This window comes from Dendrobium catenatum, unplaced genomic scaffold, assembly GCF_001605985.2.
Source record: "Dendrobium catenatum unplaced genomic scaffold, ASM160598v2 fragScaff_scaffold_1520, whole genome shotgun sequence".
NCBI lineage: Eukaryota > Viridiplantae > Streptophyta > Magnoliopsida > Asparagales > Orchidaceae > Dendrobium > Dendrobium catenatum.
Window position 1 is genome coordinate 1253325 of NW_021319982.1, and position 16756 is coordinate 1270080.

Here is a 16756-nt window from a genome sequence, read left to right on the forward strand (position 1 = left end):
ATAATGTTTCTAGGAAACTCACCGAGTAACTCTTATAGAAGAAAGTTACAAAATTTCAACTTTCATTAAATACAATCAACATCTTACATGATTTCAATCCAAGAGAATTCAAATCTACTTTTGTTGACCCACAAACTAAAAGCACACGAAACAGGGCAAAATTGGTGAAAAAAGTGACGCGCGCATCAACACTGCACATCATTTGATGGGTCAAACGACTTCCAATTGTGAAACGGACTACGCTGTTGCAATGAGGACGTTGAATTCGCCTAAGAGGGAACCCCTAGTAGTCAAATAGGATGAGATCGATCAAAACAAACAACCGACACCTGACATTGACGCACAACATTGCCTAAACAACGTCCGATAGTAAAACAACGGACTTCGTCGTTCCGTTCAGAGCGTCGTCACTACTCAAAAGTGCTACAAATTCATTTAATTAAAGTCGCCCGATGAGATTGGTGTGGAGTTCTTGGTAGTGGTCGATTTCAATCACCCCATAAGCCCTCACCTTTACATTTTCTCCAATATGTGTTATTGGAATGTAAGGCCTAACATTCTAAATTCAAATGGTCAACTAGAACAAAAAATTGGATTCTAAAATATAAAACTCAATATAAGATAGTTTTGAGTTCCTCTGTGTTTTTCCTTTGAATCAAGTACACCTACTCTTCCTCCTCTTGGAACTCATTCCAAGAACTCCAATCACAGTTGATCCACCTCTTCTTTTAAAATTCCTAAAGACCAAAAATTTTTAAACAAGAATTTCATGGATTTTAAAATGAAAACTATAGTCAATATTTTGATTATTCTCAAAAAAGGAAACTACTAATTTAATCAAAAATATTCTCACGTGACAAAAGCTTAAAATGTAATTAACCATAAAGGTTTGTCTCTATAGGACATTCGTACCCCAAAATAAAATAAGCCCCATTCAATCAACTATTAAATGGGGTAATCTTTGTTAAAATTGTAAATTTTGTCATTGAGTTCATACGGAAAAAAAAATATTTTTAACCTTTGGACTATCATTTTTTATGTCATGCTCGATCATAAAATATGCAATCCGTTATCCAACAGATTTTTGGGCGAATCCGTTGGGGAAGATGCCTCTTTCATCTAAACTGGTAGTTTCAATTAGTCATATTAAATATTGACTAAAGAATATTTATAAATTGATTGTTGTATTGTATGCCTCACCCTTTTCCAATTTTGGGTTGAGTGATGTCGATACAAGTAATTGATGAATTTAAATATTAATTAAAAGTGAAAATAACTCACCAACCAATTGATGAATTTTGATGATCTTGGGTTCCTTTTGCTACTAGTGATGCCCTCTCCAACTTTGCAGAGGACTCTCAAAGCAGATGATGGCTGGATTGGAAGTTGTTGTATAAACTTCACTTTCTCTCACTATCACCCTCTCTTCCCCAAAATGGTGTTTTGGGGCTTGGATATAAGGGAGAAATGCTCAAAAGAGGTGAGGAAATGGCTGGAGGAGCTAGGGGAAGGAGGTTTGAGAACTAGGGGCTGCTGGAGAATAAGTTTGAAAATGAATCTCAAGGAATGAGCTTTTAGGTCAAATTTTCTCACTTAACCCATGGCTTTTTGAATAGATGGCCTAGATTGAATTGGGGCAAGCTTTGATGCATGCCAAGTATCCCAAGGTTGTTAGAAGCTAGGGGGAAGGCTGCTGCATGAGTGTGACCATTTAATTAGTCAAACCAGTCAAAAGGGCTGATGTGGCATTCAAGGAAGTGCATTTGGCAGCTTGGGTGAGTAGCCAAGCACTTACAGCCATGGCCTTAGAATTTTGGTCAAGTATATGGAAATGGAGTGGGGATTGACCCCTCCAATTGGGTTGACCAAGTCAAACAAGAGGAATTTGACTTAGAGAAATTTTGGACATGTTTGGAATGTCCAATTGAAGGATTTTGAAGGGTTAATCTGGTTTGAAATGGCTTGAAACAATGATTTAATATAGTTGTAGGTTAAGGGTTGATTTGATCAACCATAGTTGACTTGGTCAACTAAGTGAACCTATGAGTTTGTTTTGGGTCCAACAAATTCAAATGAGAAATTTGAGACCAATGGAGGTGGAGTAACATAGGTTGTAAATATCTAAAGATTTTGTAGCCTTTGGATTTCAATCAAGTTTCTGGGGTTAGAGGTCTCAGATTGACCTCAAATTTGGAGGATTGACCCAAGGGACATGTCTAATCAATATGCAATTGATAGATCATAAATCATGGGTCATTTGACTGGGTTTTAAGGTGATTAAAAAATTACCCAATAAAGGTTAGAGGACATGGGCCTTTCACCATAAGCTTTAGTCAAGAATTTTGGATTTGAATGCAGTTTTGAATTTAATTAATTGAATTTAAATTATCCATATCAATGAAAATCAATTAAGTGATTGTTGATGATTGGATAAAGAAAATTAAATGATGATCACTAGGTGTCAGTGCACTGAGCTGGGCAATGTACTGAGTCACCTGACTACAACGCAGGGCTGCAACTTCAAGTGATTATAGTTTGATGTAGATTGGATGATTGAAGTTAATGGAAGTTTGATTGAAGACTGGATTGAAGTTTGATTGAATATTGGATTGAAGTGTAGATTGAGTTCTGGATGATTGACAACTAGATGATTGTTAACCATTAGATCAACAAACAAGACTCTGGATGAATCCTAATAACCTCATACATACATGAGCTCAATATAGATATAATTCTTAATGTCCTTGGACCAACTTCAGTCCAACTGTGGTTTACTCCACGACACCTAGCACGAGAAAAACTCATTTGATTACATTTTGATTTGCATAATCATGCAATATAGTAAAATAAGTGCATTAAAGGGGCCTTGTGTGCTTTGCTTGCAGGAACTTCAACTGGATTGTAATGTTGAAATGTACTTGTTACCTTTTTTCACTCATGGAGCCAATTGCCTAACCAAACTTTGTCTTGAGGCAATTGCCTTGTTTAAGGTACTCCTAGAGATCATGTTGTGGAATTATAACTAATGAGAAATCCATCAACTAAAAAATTAAAAACTGAAAAAGAATATCCTATCTGCAAACAAACTTGAATAGCAGCCCCTCCAAATCATATGATAAATAGGAATCCATGTTAGCACAATGAGAAATGAAACTTCTCCAACCATATCCAAGATAATCTGATTAGAAGCATTATTTGTATCATTTATTTGTGTCAATAGGAAACATGACAACACAACAAAAGCAACATCATCATAAAGCCTTTATCCCACTATGTGGGGTTGGTATATCAAAAAAATACTCAGGCATGTCATTTTTTCTTAAATGGGGGGGAAATAAGTAAGCATTTCATTTTAAGAGGTAGTTCATATGAATTTGCTGTTAAAAATCTGTATTTTAAAGAGCAAATAGTTTTCCATTGCAAGTAATGCTCATGTGCATGCTTAATAATCCAACTACTCAGTTGATGATAAAAAAATTAGAAAGGTAAAAGAATAAATCTTTATAGAATTTCTCAGTATTCAGCCTTTATATCACATTTTTAAGGATGGTAATTTATCAATTTAAGACATGTTAATATTGTCAATTACAGTTTCCACTTTCTATCAAAATCTTCCATGTTTTTCAAGGTTGCTTACAATTCACCATAAAAGGAATACCCAATTCGAAAGCTCCCAACACTAGGGGGTCCATGAACTTGAGAAATTATTAAGTGCGGAGTCCAGACACATCCAGCGTATAAGTCATGTGGCTTGATTTCATTGGAGTCTGAACGCAAGCTACATCTAGACTCCGCACGTAATAATTTTGCCATGCACATAGTATTTTCTTCTAGCCTAGCACGATGGTTGTTTATAATAATTCAAAACTATGATGTTCCAATTCAAATTCAAAGGTTATTCATGACTCAAATCCATGAAATTTCAAGTCATAGTAGGGAAATAGAAACATAAGTTCAAATCAGCCCACTATAACGCTTATTAACCTAGTTGCGTTCGACATAAAATAATCATCTTCACAACAAAGATGTAAGTCAAGGATAAGCAGTTCAGTTCAAAGCTTCATTAGCTTGCAACTGTTTAGTCGTAGTTAGCCAAATCCAATAAGATGACACAATTGCACTATACCTCAATAGCACTAGTTGTAGAGGATCTTGTGAAGAATCTTGACCCGATATACTGAAAAGTTGCTTCACTATATAAGCGCATGTGCTAATGCTGAAAAGGAGGGAAAATGCAAGCATTAGAAAAATATAAAGTAGGAAAATCAACAACAGAAGCCCGTAATCAATGTTAAGTTTTAAATTTTAATAGATGTCTTTAACAATGAAGACAAGAAGAAAACCATAATGCATGCATGCAATAACAGTAAAGTATCTGAAGAAGTTAATTCCATTTAAGAAGACGAGAAAAGATAATGCCAGTACTAGTAAGTTGTTGAAGCCGAACTTTCAAATATGAAAATATAACAAAAGGCCAAAAGATTTCAAATTTATCTAAACCCAACGTATTTAATATTAGTTTGCAATCAAGCTGACAAAATTCAAATAGTGTAAAATTATATTCCAAAAAATAAGCAAAATCCAGGCAGAAAAAACACTAACATCAATCAAAATCACAAACTGAAATAAATGGAAACGGAGAGTTCATCTTAATGGTTGAAGTTATTGGAATTAATAGCAAAAAGTCTACAATTCATGTTACTTAGTGTTATGGACTATATGATTACGACCAGAAACTAGTGGAAGTTTACGTAGATGTAATGTTTTCTGACAAGGGTCTAACCACCTTCTAAACTGAAGTAAGAAGCAAATAGAAGAGAAGAATACCTGCCAAAACATACTAAAAGAATTACCCAAAAACATGTACTTAACCAACTTGATTCCTTGTAGGCAACCCAAACCTGAAACATTTAAGAAAAGCTGATTCAAATAGAAGAAACTGAATAATATGCTTATATAAGATTCTGCATATATTTTATGACAATGTTGGAAATAGCAGAATCACAAAAATTAAAATCTGTTGCATAAACTCTCATGCTGGTTTGCATAGGCCATAGTTAAGCAAATAATTATCATTCTAACACCTCTAATGTCATCCCTATTATTAGCCTTATCCAGTAACTAGAGATCAGCCTAATTAATCACCTTCCTTAATCATTAACTAGGGCATATCTTCAAAAAGGTTGTTCATGATGTTAATTAGTTTATTCCTCCTTCGTAGCCCTTCACAATAATTCAATCACCAGAACAGAGCAGTTTCTGATCGTTATTAAATATGGATTAATAGCGTTAATTCTAAAACATTTTGTATAGTAAAATTAAATAATAATAGTTGTCAACCACATTAACCTCTGTTAAAATTGCTTGAAATTAAACAAGGTCTAATGGAAATTAAGAAACATATTGAAGCTAGCTTTCTTTGGGAAGAGAAACATCTTTTTTGGTTGGCAAGCATCATACCAATTAAAAAAAGGGAATGATGAAATTCATTTGTGTCCACTTTAGGGATCTGAATAGAGCCTATCCCAAAGATGAATTCTCATTGCCTATGCCAGAATTTATGATAGCATAGCTTCTTCGCATGTGATTTTTTGTGTCATAGATGGTTCATTTGGTTACAACTAAATTAAGATTGCCCCTAAAGATGAAAATTTTATTGCGTTCAAAACCCTCTCCGGATTTTTCGTTATAAGGTCATACATTTTGGTCTTAAGAACATTGATGCAACTTATCAGTGGGCTAGGACCCCCAATATTTGACAAATTTATTCATAATTAAAGCGAATGTTATGTCAATCATTTGCTTGTCAAGAGAAAAAGAAATGGAATACCATTTCTATGATTGGAGAACAAGTTTTTAATGATTGCATCACTATGATATGAAAATAAACCCTCTGAAGTATGCCTTTAGAGTGACTTCAATTAAGTTTCTAGGTTTCATAGTGAAGGCCATTGAATCGAAATTGATCTCACCAAGATTAAAATTGTCTAAAAAAAACCTCCTAAAAGTTTTACATAATTGAGATGTTTCGAGGTTGGTCGGCATATCTAAGACAGTTCATTTTAAATTTGCCAAACAGGTGTCACCCATTTGTAACTTTATCTAACGAGGATGAACAATTCTATTAAGAATATAAGTGTCAAAATACTTTAGATAACATAAAGCAGTATTTGACCTCACCTCCAACTATGACTGCCCCTATTCAAGAAAGCCACTAATTCTCTAAGCGGTGGCTTTGGATGAATCTCTTAGACCCTTATTAGCTCAAACAAATAAGGAAGAAAAAGACAATGGGTTATATTATCTATGGCGACGTTTAATTCTCATTGAAGTGCATTATCCACCGCTTGAGATACAGTATTTGGCCTTCATTTTTGCTGCACATAAGGAACTACATGCTTTCTCAAAATGTACAACAATTTCTAGAGTAATAATTTGTAATATCATATGCCCGTCCAACTTTGCCCTGATTTTTGGCATGATAACCTATCATTTTGCTCCAATTTAATATAATCATACCCTTTCATGCTATAAAAGACCATGCAAGTGCCTTCTTAGAAGTACGATTGATCCTTATTGAGTCCTATTTAAATGATGTTCTTCCCGATGTGGGCTCCAAAAATTCGTCCCCGGCCTCCGCTCGCTCTTTTGTTTCGGCGAGGGAGTTTTAACTGAATAAGTTCCGAGGTAAATTTTGGAAGGCAGATGGGTTTGTAGATAAGACACTACCCAGAGATTTCGCCCTCATTTTGTAGTGTGACATCTAGAACAAATATTTCGAGATCCACAGGGTCAATTAGCATACAACAAACGTGGTTCGTTCTAGACGCGTACCACATTTGTTTGGGGGGGGGGCATTTGTTGACCTGTACTTAAAAAAAATATGAAAAGAAATCTAATCATACCGAATCGCACGTCGTCGCCGTTCAAATCCCGTAAATCTAGCGACCCGTCATTTCTCCCCACACCTTCGCACGACTTGGCATCTTTAAAAGAAGAGGGAAGCAAGGCATTTGGGCTCTCTTGCTCGACCTTGCCCCAGCGACGACGTTCTCTTCCAGGTTGGATCGGAAGCTACATACTTTGATCAAAGGCCACGACCGGAGCTAGCTCGCTGTGACGATAGCTTTCTCCCTTTCGCTTCTTCGCCTCCTCTGGTGCTGTTCAACTTCGCTGCCTTCGACGACTTTCCTTCCCGTGGATTGGAAGTTACGACATCTAAATCAAAAGAAACAACAGGGAGCTCGCTGCTGTAAAGGAAACTTTCTCCCTGTTGCACGTTGTACGACCCCGCTCCTTCGTCGACGATCCTTTCTGTCGGATCGGAAGCCAGGACGAGAGCTCGCTGTATGTGAAGATAACTTCCTACCTTGGGTGCGCTTCTTTCTCCCCCCTCCTCCGGCGGCATTCCTTCCAACTAGACCGAAAGTTACGACATTTTGTTCGGGAACGACGATGGGAGCTTGCTGCCAGTGAAGGTAACTTTCTCCATTTGCGCGTTCTTCTTCGGCCAAATCCCCGAAATCTGTTGAACCAAGGGATTTAGTAAATACAGGATTAAGACGTAAATCCTTAATCCGGGACTTAACCATCGCCGAGATTTAACGCGCGTACCAAAACCGTTGGCTGGATTTAGCCTAAATCCGGCCAAATCCCACAATCCTGCCGAGCCGAGAGATTAATAATAAATTTTCTTTTTTAATTAAAATTAATTTTCATTAATTACAATTAGTTTTTTTTAATTATAATCATTTTAATTAATTATCATTATTTTAATTAATTATAATTAATTATAATAATTTTATTTAAATTGTAATTATTTATTATTAATTAGTTATAATTAATTAAATTTAATTACTATTAATTAGTTATGATTAACCAAAAATCATAATTAATTATGTTAATTAAATATAAATAATCAGAATTAATTATTGTAACTAATTTTAATTAATAATTAAAAAATATAATTAATTAGAGATGATTATAATTAATTAACATTAATTATAATTAATAATAAAGAAATGCCTGCTCCTCCCGCCTCGGTTTCCGTACCCTACTTGCCTTGGTCCGTGAGCCTCCTACCTCGGTCCACGAGCCTCCACCGCCGGAGTTGCCAAGGTATAAATTTCTAACTCAAATCCTGCCCTCGACGTGCTCGACGCGATAGTGGACCCTCTATACGCGCTCTTGTAGCACGGTGGGGGGGAATCCGGTGCGACATGTGCGACGAGGCGGGTAAGCCCTATACACGCTCTTGTAGCATGGTGGGGATGATCCTCGACCTCGACACCGACACCGCCGACGACTGCTACGTAAGGTATGACGTTCTAAAATCCCATTCTCGACGTTTGTAGCGAACCGGGGAACCACCTATACGCGCTCTTGTAGCACGGTATGAGGAAGCCCGGTGCGAAGCATACGACGAGGTGGGTAAGCCCTATACACGCTCTTGTAGCGTGGTGGGGAGAGCCGCTACTGGTGTTCTGTACGGGTACTACTGAATGCCCCATAAACGCTGTTGTATCGTAGTGGGATGAAATTTGTACGGCCACGGTGTCTAAGGACACCTATCATACACGCTCGAATAGCATGGTGGGAAGGCCCAGCTCCCCTACATTTCCCCCAAATTGGGGATATGCCGAGGTGCTGCCGAGATTTTCACTGAAGTACATAAAGCCGGAACAATACAAAGACCTCGCTTGAACAACAATACAGAGGACCAATACTTGGACATCAATGCACAGATTTGAACTAAATGAACAAAGGACTTGTATGAAGAACAGATGACTTGAGGACTTGAATACGAACAAAACCTAAATGACTTTTAAAAGGTCAAATCCAAATAAAATAAAATAAAATTGAAACCAAACTCAAATCAATACGAACATACAATTGCACTTGCAAGGACTTCAGAAAGACCATGAAAAAGCACTTGAAATCGTACTTGGAACTTGAACTGTGCAACATCAGAAGACCCGAACATAGAATTCAAACTTGAAATAAACTCAAGTGTTGAACTGGACTACAGTTTGAGCATCAAACAGATGGCCTGAAGCTTAATTTAAATGTCTAAGATGAAAGTTATGATTTGGCGAGGTGATAATGCTAATATTGTTGGCAAAGGTCAGTGACAAATGCAATAATACCTCTACATCATGCAAGCAAGCAAGTGAAAGCCGAAGCTTCAATGCATATATTTAACCAGGTCCAAATGATATTAGTCCACTATAAAGGGTGCAATTGTCTTCCATATACAACAATGAAGAACTAAATACGCAAGCAAAATATATGTTGATAAAAAAAGGGGATGATGCTTGTAGCTGATAATGGAACACCTGCCCCTGCAAACAAATATAATCAAACCACCTGAGATTGGTGAAAGGTGGATACGATACTGATGTAAATGACCCTTCTACAAACACTTCCAGAAGGTCGTAGTGAATACAGCAATCCCCTGCAAATGGATTCTTGTGGATAACAACAGTGTATTGAAAGTACAATGAATCACTGTGGACACAAGTACATATATTACTTACAACGACGGTGACCAAGATCTACAAGTGCGTTGAGTACAAGGGCGACTCTATGTACGAAAAGGGCACCCTCTGACAAAAAGGAGGAAATGTTTGAACAAATTATATCTAAACTTCCTAGTGTTCTAAAGTCTCTTCTGAATTCTATACTTAAGAGGAAAATAGCTCTGGTTCCCACAAACACTAGAAATAACAAGTCCACTACACTGACGACCTCAAAGGGAGTTCTCTTTAAAGCAACGGACTTCAAAGTCCAGAAGAATTTCCCCGGTGATTGAGAAAGGGGAGTCAATGTCAAGATGAGGAAATACCTCATGACATCCAAATAACGACGCCACCGAATCTGCAACACTTATGAAAGCAGATAGAAGGCGTCTATAATCTATAATGCATGCCACCGGATCTGCAACACTTATGAAAGCAGACATAAGGCATTTACAATCTAAAACGCACGCCACCAGATCCGCAACATTCGCACTAGCGGACAGAAGGCGTGTATAAGCTCTCAAATGAAAAGTTGTGTATATCCAAATGGTAGTTATTTGCACAACTACAATTATTTTAAAATACCCCTGCACGTACACTATAAATTATATACACATAGGTACACTGAAGAGGAAAATATAATCCCGACCCGCATGGGCCTTGACGAGCGTGTTATTGGTACACACGTGACGTCTAGAGATGCTACGCGGGTCGATAAGTGAATTCAGGTTCGAACATGATCCTTCTATACGGATCAATAGGAGTCGACAGGGTTCGAACCTTCAAACAAAATACATGGTTGTAGTGACCCGTGTATTTATTTAAATATATTCATATTAGGCCTTCAAGGCCTATAATCAAAAGAATTCACTAATAAAAGCATGAAGCCTACGAAACTCGATCCTTCTATTTGAATCAATAGGAGTCGACAGGGTTCGAACCTTCAAACAAATACACGGTTGTGATGATCAGTGTATTTGTTTTAATACATTCATATTAGACCTTCAAGGCCTACAATCAAAAGAATTCACTAAACAAAAGTCACGAAGCCTACAAAACCCGATCCTCCTAAGCATGTAAATAGAAGTAGACAAGGTTCAAATCATCGGATAAATATGCGGTCACGAAGTCGACCGGAATATTTATCTTATACATTCATATAGGCCTTTAAGGCCTTTAACAAAGAAAATTCACAAGCAAAGACACAAAGCCTACGAGAAACCCGATCCTCAGTCAACAGCTCGGCCGAGTCGACAAGGTTCAATCAACAAATAGAAATGACCCCAAACACCCCGATGATGGTCGTGTTGAACGATGATCTCAACCAGAGGGATTAATTTCAAGCATTTTCAAATGCCACCCAAAAGTCCACTCAAAATCCAAAAATTCTAAAGATCATCCATAATCCTAAAGTCCAAATATTTAAAATTGAAATAAATCCATCAAAATACTTAAAGCAAAATCCATCCACCCTCCGCAACAGTTTGCCGGGGTGGACAAATCAAAATCTACTTACTCTCACAAAGAGCCAAATGTCTAGTCAAAAATATCACTATGAACAATTCTCAAACAATCTCCTGCTAGTAAGGACGTGGTACGTGTCCTCTAACCGGCAGTTTTGCCGCCAAATGGCACCGCAGGATAAACGGTTATAACCCGGGGCCCTCTGAATCGAGTGGTTTTGCCGCCAAATGGCACCACGAAATACCGGTTATGGCCAGCGCCGTTACGTTCCTTATTGGCATCAAATCCTTGAGATATGAATCATAGGATATGATTGATAGGGCACAAAGCTCTCTGCAAGCTAAGGTGGATTCAAATTTGTCCCCTTGGACGAAGCAACCCATGGTTGCCGACAATGATCCTTCTATCAGGTTGGGTCGACTACCTCCTCTAACTAAGTAGACCAGGGACCACGATGGCCCGGGACGACGGAACCATGGGATCTTGATTGGGCCCATCATCCATTTCCCCACCATCCGCTTTAAGTGCAAGATGGTGCAATTTCTATTTTAAATATCAAATTTTCAAATCCAAACTCATGCTGCTACTATATGCCGGATAACACGTATTATCTACATATCTGATTGACGACTATCCTTAATCGAAAGTTATCTCTCGTTATCGGGAGGGGTAATTAACTATAGGGGCTTGCACCTATAGGAAACCAGAACTCAGATCATAAAGTCCTCGCAAAATGAGGGAGAAATCTCTGGGTAGTGTCTTATTTATAACTCATCTGCCTTCCAAAATTTATCCCGAAACTTATTCCGTTAAAACTCCCTTGCAGAATAAAAAGAAAAGTGGCGGGGAGGCCTGGGCTGAATTTTCGGAGCCCACAAAATGCACGCACGAGACTTCAGCCGTTGGATTCGACTTGGTTCGATCCAAGCATGGGTGGAATACCGTACTCATCTTCCTCTCTTCTTCGGCTAGAAACACATGAAAGAAGTCACACAAGAGCTGAGAAGCTCTTACTTTTCTCCCTCTCATTCCACTAGGTTGAACGCACTAAGGAAGCTGCTCGACTTGGCCCCTCTCGCTCATGCCTCTCTCTCTAGGTCGAGACAGAACCGAAGGAAGAAGAATCCAAGAAGCCCTCTCACACTCTCTATGCAGGAAACGAGGCCGTCCCCTTGATTAGATTTTCTGCCGCAAGATAACCTACTCCAGCAGCCGAAATCAAACGATTTGACGGAAAAGCAGCGGCAATATTTAAAAATCTGGATAAATTACAGCCCTTGGATGCATGACCTAAAAGGTCAATTAGGCTGAGATTGGACATATTAGGCTAAAATTGGGTCTGAATTGGACTCGACCCAAACCAATTTGGGTCGATTTAGGTTTGATTGGGTGTGCTTGAGCCAATTTAGCGAAATTGGGCTCGAATCGGCGCCGATTTGTTCGAATATGGTTCGACGAGGCTCAATTGGGTTCGATTTGGACCAATTTGGGTCGATTCAATCGATTTGATTTTAATTTGATTAAATTGAGGTCCAATTTGAGTAAATGGACACTCGACGATGATCGATTGAGCCGATCAAGCGCGATTAAGGCCAATTGGGTTCAAATCGGCTCAAACCGGGTTGAATTGGGCTCAAAAATAACATCAACAAAAGAACCCCCAATATGTGTGGTGAACGAATAGATTTACGTCACACATAGTAGCATTGACCAATAATGATCAAACAAGATTCTTCCAAATCAAATAGGATATGATTTGGAAGGCGAGAGAGATCTATGAATGCCTAAATATGGATTAGGCAAGATCCACAAAGTTAAGGGGATTTCTTTCTATCACATAAAGGGAAAAGTTTTAGGTTATTCTTGGAAGAGAAATTTAGAAGCATTTTGACAACTTCTAAAGAGACTTCTAAACATATTTGATGTCTTTTGAGAGAACTTGATATGAATATAAATATTTTAGCAACTTTTAAAGAGAATTTTCTAGTGATATTAAATCTCTAGAAAAAAATTGATTTGACTAGAAGTATTTTGATAACTTCTATAAGGGACTTAGGGATATTTTACTATCACCAATTTGCGTTAAATTTGATTCGACAATGCTCAATTGGGTTCGATTTGGACTGATTTGGATCGATTCAATTGATTTGATTTTAATTTGAAAATATTTAGGTCCAATTTGAGTAAACTGGAGCTCGACGACGATCGATTGAGTTGATCGAGTGCGATCGAGCCCGATTTGGCTCAAATCGGCTTGATCTAGGTTGAATCGGGCTCGAAAGTAATGTCAGCATTCACCTCTCAAATGAACAAATTAGAAAGAAGAAAAGCACCATTTTCAAATCCATCAGCTTTTAAAAAAAAGAACTGGCATTGAATAAAGCTCCCTAGCACAAGCCATGGCTAACCACCAATTTGCATAAACTAGTCAAACCATGGTCACCGGGTTGTGCAGACAAGCAGTCTTAGAACAATACATTGAAAGATTGACACTAAACAATTGAAAAGGACGATGGAATATAAAATGCATAAAACTTGAATGATAATGACAACAAATGCTTAACACATTAACATACCAGAAGCACAAAAGGGATCCCAAATTTCTAGAAATGTCATAGCTAACACTTAGGATATCACAGTGTTCTGTAACATATTATCCAAACAATACTTTACCTACAAGATCTTATGCACCTAAAAACCACAACTCTGCCAAAGCGGACAATGAGGTGCAGGGAGTATAGCCCGTTTAATGCAAGAAAATGATGGTTCCAATGTAGCATGGCCCCAACTTGCAAAACAAAATACCCATATCTACAGACCTACAGCTGCTATGCAGGATACCCTATCTACACAAAAATGCAACTATGTTTTTATGTTTTCTTTTTACTTGAAAAGAGGGGAATTTAACAGATAATTAAAAGCAACAATGTTTAGAAGTCGTCCAAAGGGATTTAGCTTACTTGCAATAATGGCATATGAGGACACTTGATGATGGTCACCATGACAATAAAACGTTATTAAAGTAAGAAATAAAAGTGACCATTTTCCAAACGAGTCAGCCTCTTCTATGGCTTAAATAACATGAAACTTGTTATGTCTTTTTCTTTTTGTTAATGTACTAAAAGCATATAAAAATGCTGTGTGGCAAGTAATATATTCGAGCGTAAAGGGAAGAATTTGAGGAAGACGAGGAAAAAAATTTGAGTTTCCAGACTTACCGCAATAGCAACAACATTAACATAAAAGTCCACTAAAGTCGCAGACAGCCACCTATAAGGATATGTAGAGCATTACTGAAAAAAATAAATAAATAAATATTCATCGAAGTAACTAATGAGATATAAATAACTGCGTATATTGAACCAACAATGCATGAAGCACGAAACTATAAATCAAGTGCTTATATCAACTTGCTAAAGCATTTAAAAAGAAAATTCCTTTATGGTGGCACAGAAATAGGTATGTAGCTGTTTTAGACTTCAGCTTCAAGTTTATTAACCGTCATGGCATCATTAACTGTTAAAAATTTTCAGAATTGATCTTTCAACTTAAAAAAACAGTCGGGCATCAATGAATTTTAAAGTCTAGCTTCACCTATCTAATCAAATGGCATGAATTTGCCACTATGCTAGTCATTGGCTTGTCCCAACTATTTGAGATCAGGATTATATATCCTTCAACATACAATCGCATCATCATTGTCATCTCAAGTATTTCCTAACAATCTTCAGAAAACAGCGAGCTTCTACACAAAAATCCGCAAAAAAAAACACGAAAACAGTAGATAATTTGCATTATTTCATGAAAAGGAAATGGAAAATAGCAAGGTAATCCTCTATTCGAGAGGAGGATCGATCTCTCCCAAATCTCTAGACGCCACTAGAGCCCAAAAGAAAACCTAATTCTAAGAAATCTCAAATTTCAGCCAAATTCATGATGCCCTAAACCTAGGAAAACAAAGTATTTAATGCATGCAAATCAAAAGGAAATCCCAAAACAATCCCTACATTCAAATTTCCCTCCAAAATCCTTCCTAATCTGCTCTATGGGATCTCACAGTTCTATCGACAGCACAAAGAGGCTGAAAAACTTCCGCCTCTGTTTCTGCGGACCGGTCCATGTGGATCGACTGGACCGGTCCAATGGACCGGTCTAACAATACTCCCCTCCCAAAGATCCACCTTGTCCGTAAGGTGGAAAGATGACACCCTCCATTCCTTCTTCATCACAAATGGTAAAAACCTAAAGAGTTCGGTACTTATACATATGCCTCAACGTATACCTCTCGTCACATCTGAAACAGAGCCCCTTCGCCCTCTTCTCTTGTAATTCTATCTCTGTGAGCTTCTTGAAGTTGTCCCTAGGTCTTCTTCTTGCAGTCTTTTCCTTCGAAGTCCCCCGAAGAGTATCCGGTATTGGCTCCTTGGATTTCAATAAGGTTGTGGTCATCCTGTATGAGCCTCCTAAGCTGTTGTCTCCCGTCTCTCCCTCCAGGTGCCTCTGACCTTCTACCAATTGAGCTAGCTCCATAGCCTCTCCCAAGTCACGAGGCCTCATTACTCTAATCGTTACTCGGATCTCTGGTGTCAATCCCTACATGAAGTTTCCCTCAAGCATTGTTACAGAAAGGCGGTCCAATCGGCTAGCAAGATACTTGAATATCTCCCGGTACTCTATCACTAAACCCTCATGTGTCAAGGCAAATAACTGCTCGTAGAAGTCTCCTCCCCTGCCAATTTGGAAATGTTCTACCAAACAATCCTTGAACTCTCTCCAATTCCGTATGGGTCATCGCATGTCCCTCCACTGATACCAAGACAAAGCCTTCCCTTCTAAACATAGGCCTGCCGCCATCAGTCTCTCCTTCTCTATCAGCCCATTGACGGAGAAATATCTTTCTACCTTGTAGATCCACCCCTGCGCATCCTCCCCCTCAAAGATTGGCATCTTTAGTTTCCTCGCCCTCGGGTCACACCCGTTTCCCTTAAATCCTCCATAACCTCCCATTCATCAAAGCAGAGGTGCTCCCCAATTGTCACAATCTTCCCTTCGGCGATCATACCCAAACTATTCATCAAAATCTCCTCTTCTTCTTTTAAAATCAGCACCCCAGCGATCGAAACCTCTCCTTACAAATTTAGCACCCCTTCTTGTGTAGCCAATGCTCATCTCCTCCCTAGAAAGTGGTTCTAGAGGAAGCATTCCGTCTTCTCCCTCCAGGATCGCCACTTCTGGCTTTTCCCTTCCCCTAGACATGTTAGGGTTCCCATCTCTTCCATGGCTGCCGATAGTTTCCTTTTCTTCCGATGTCCCCAGTTTAGAAGCAATTTCTTCAACATGTCTTCCACCATGACGAACTTTTCTTCCATCTTTTCATTGACGGATGCAATCTGACTTTGAAAATTAGCAATCTTTTCTTCAAAATCTGCTTTTGAGTTGCCCAAGTTCTCCCTCTAAAAATTTCACTTTCCTACCGGCCATTGGTTCCCCTTCGATCGACGTGCTCTGAAACCAATTTGATATGAAGTACTTGTATATCTCAAGTATTTCCTATCAATCTTCGGAAAACAACGAGCTTCTACAAAAAAAATTGTAAAAAAAACACGAAAACAGTAGATAATTTGTATTATTTGATGGAAGGGAAATGGAAAATAGCAAGATACAATTGATCCACTATTCAAGAGGAGGATCGATCTCTCCCAAATCTCTAGACGCCGCTAGAGCCCAAAAGAAAACCTAAATCTAAGATATCTCAAATTTCAGTCAAATTCAAG

The 16756-nt window shown here is 38.3% G+C and overlaps 1 protein-coding gene across 1 annotated transcript in view; it reads right to left on the reverse strand.

Annotated features, from left to right (window-relative positions):
* The window catches only part of LOC110093648, a 34850-nt gene extending 19311 nt beyond the window's left edge, over positions 1 to 15539 (reverse strand). Inside the window, exons 1-4 of the mRNA XM_020818598.1 lie at positions 15265 to 15539; positions 14201 to 14273; positions 4828 to 4901; positions 4127 to 4216 (exon numbers count right to left, since the gene is read on the reverse strand). Coding sequence (XP_020674257.1) covers positions 4127 to 4216; positions 4828 to 4901; positions 14201 to 14273; positions 15265 to 15539 — 512 coding nt within the window. The remainder of the gene's footprint in view (positions 1 to 4126; positions 4217 to 4827; positions 4902 to 14200; positions 14274 to 15264) is intronic.
* Positions 15540 to 16756: the final 1217 nt, after the last annotated feature.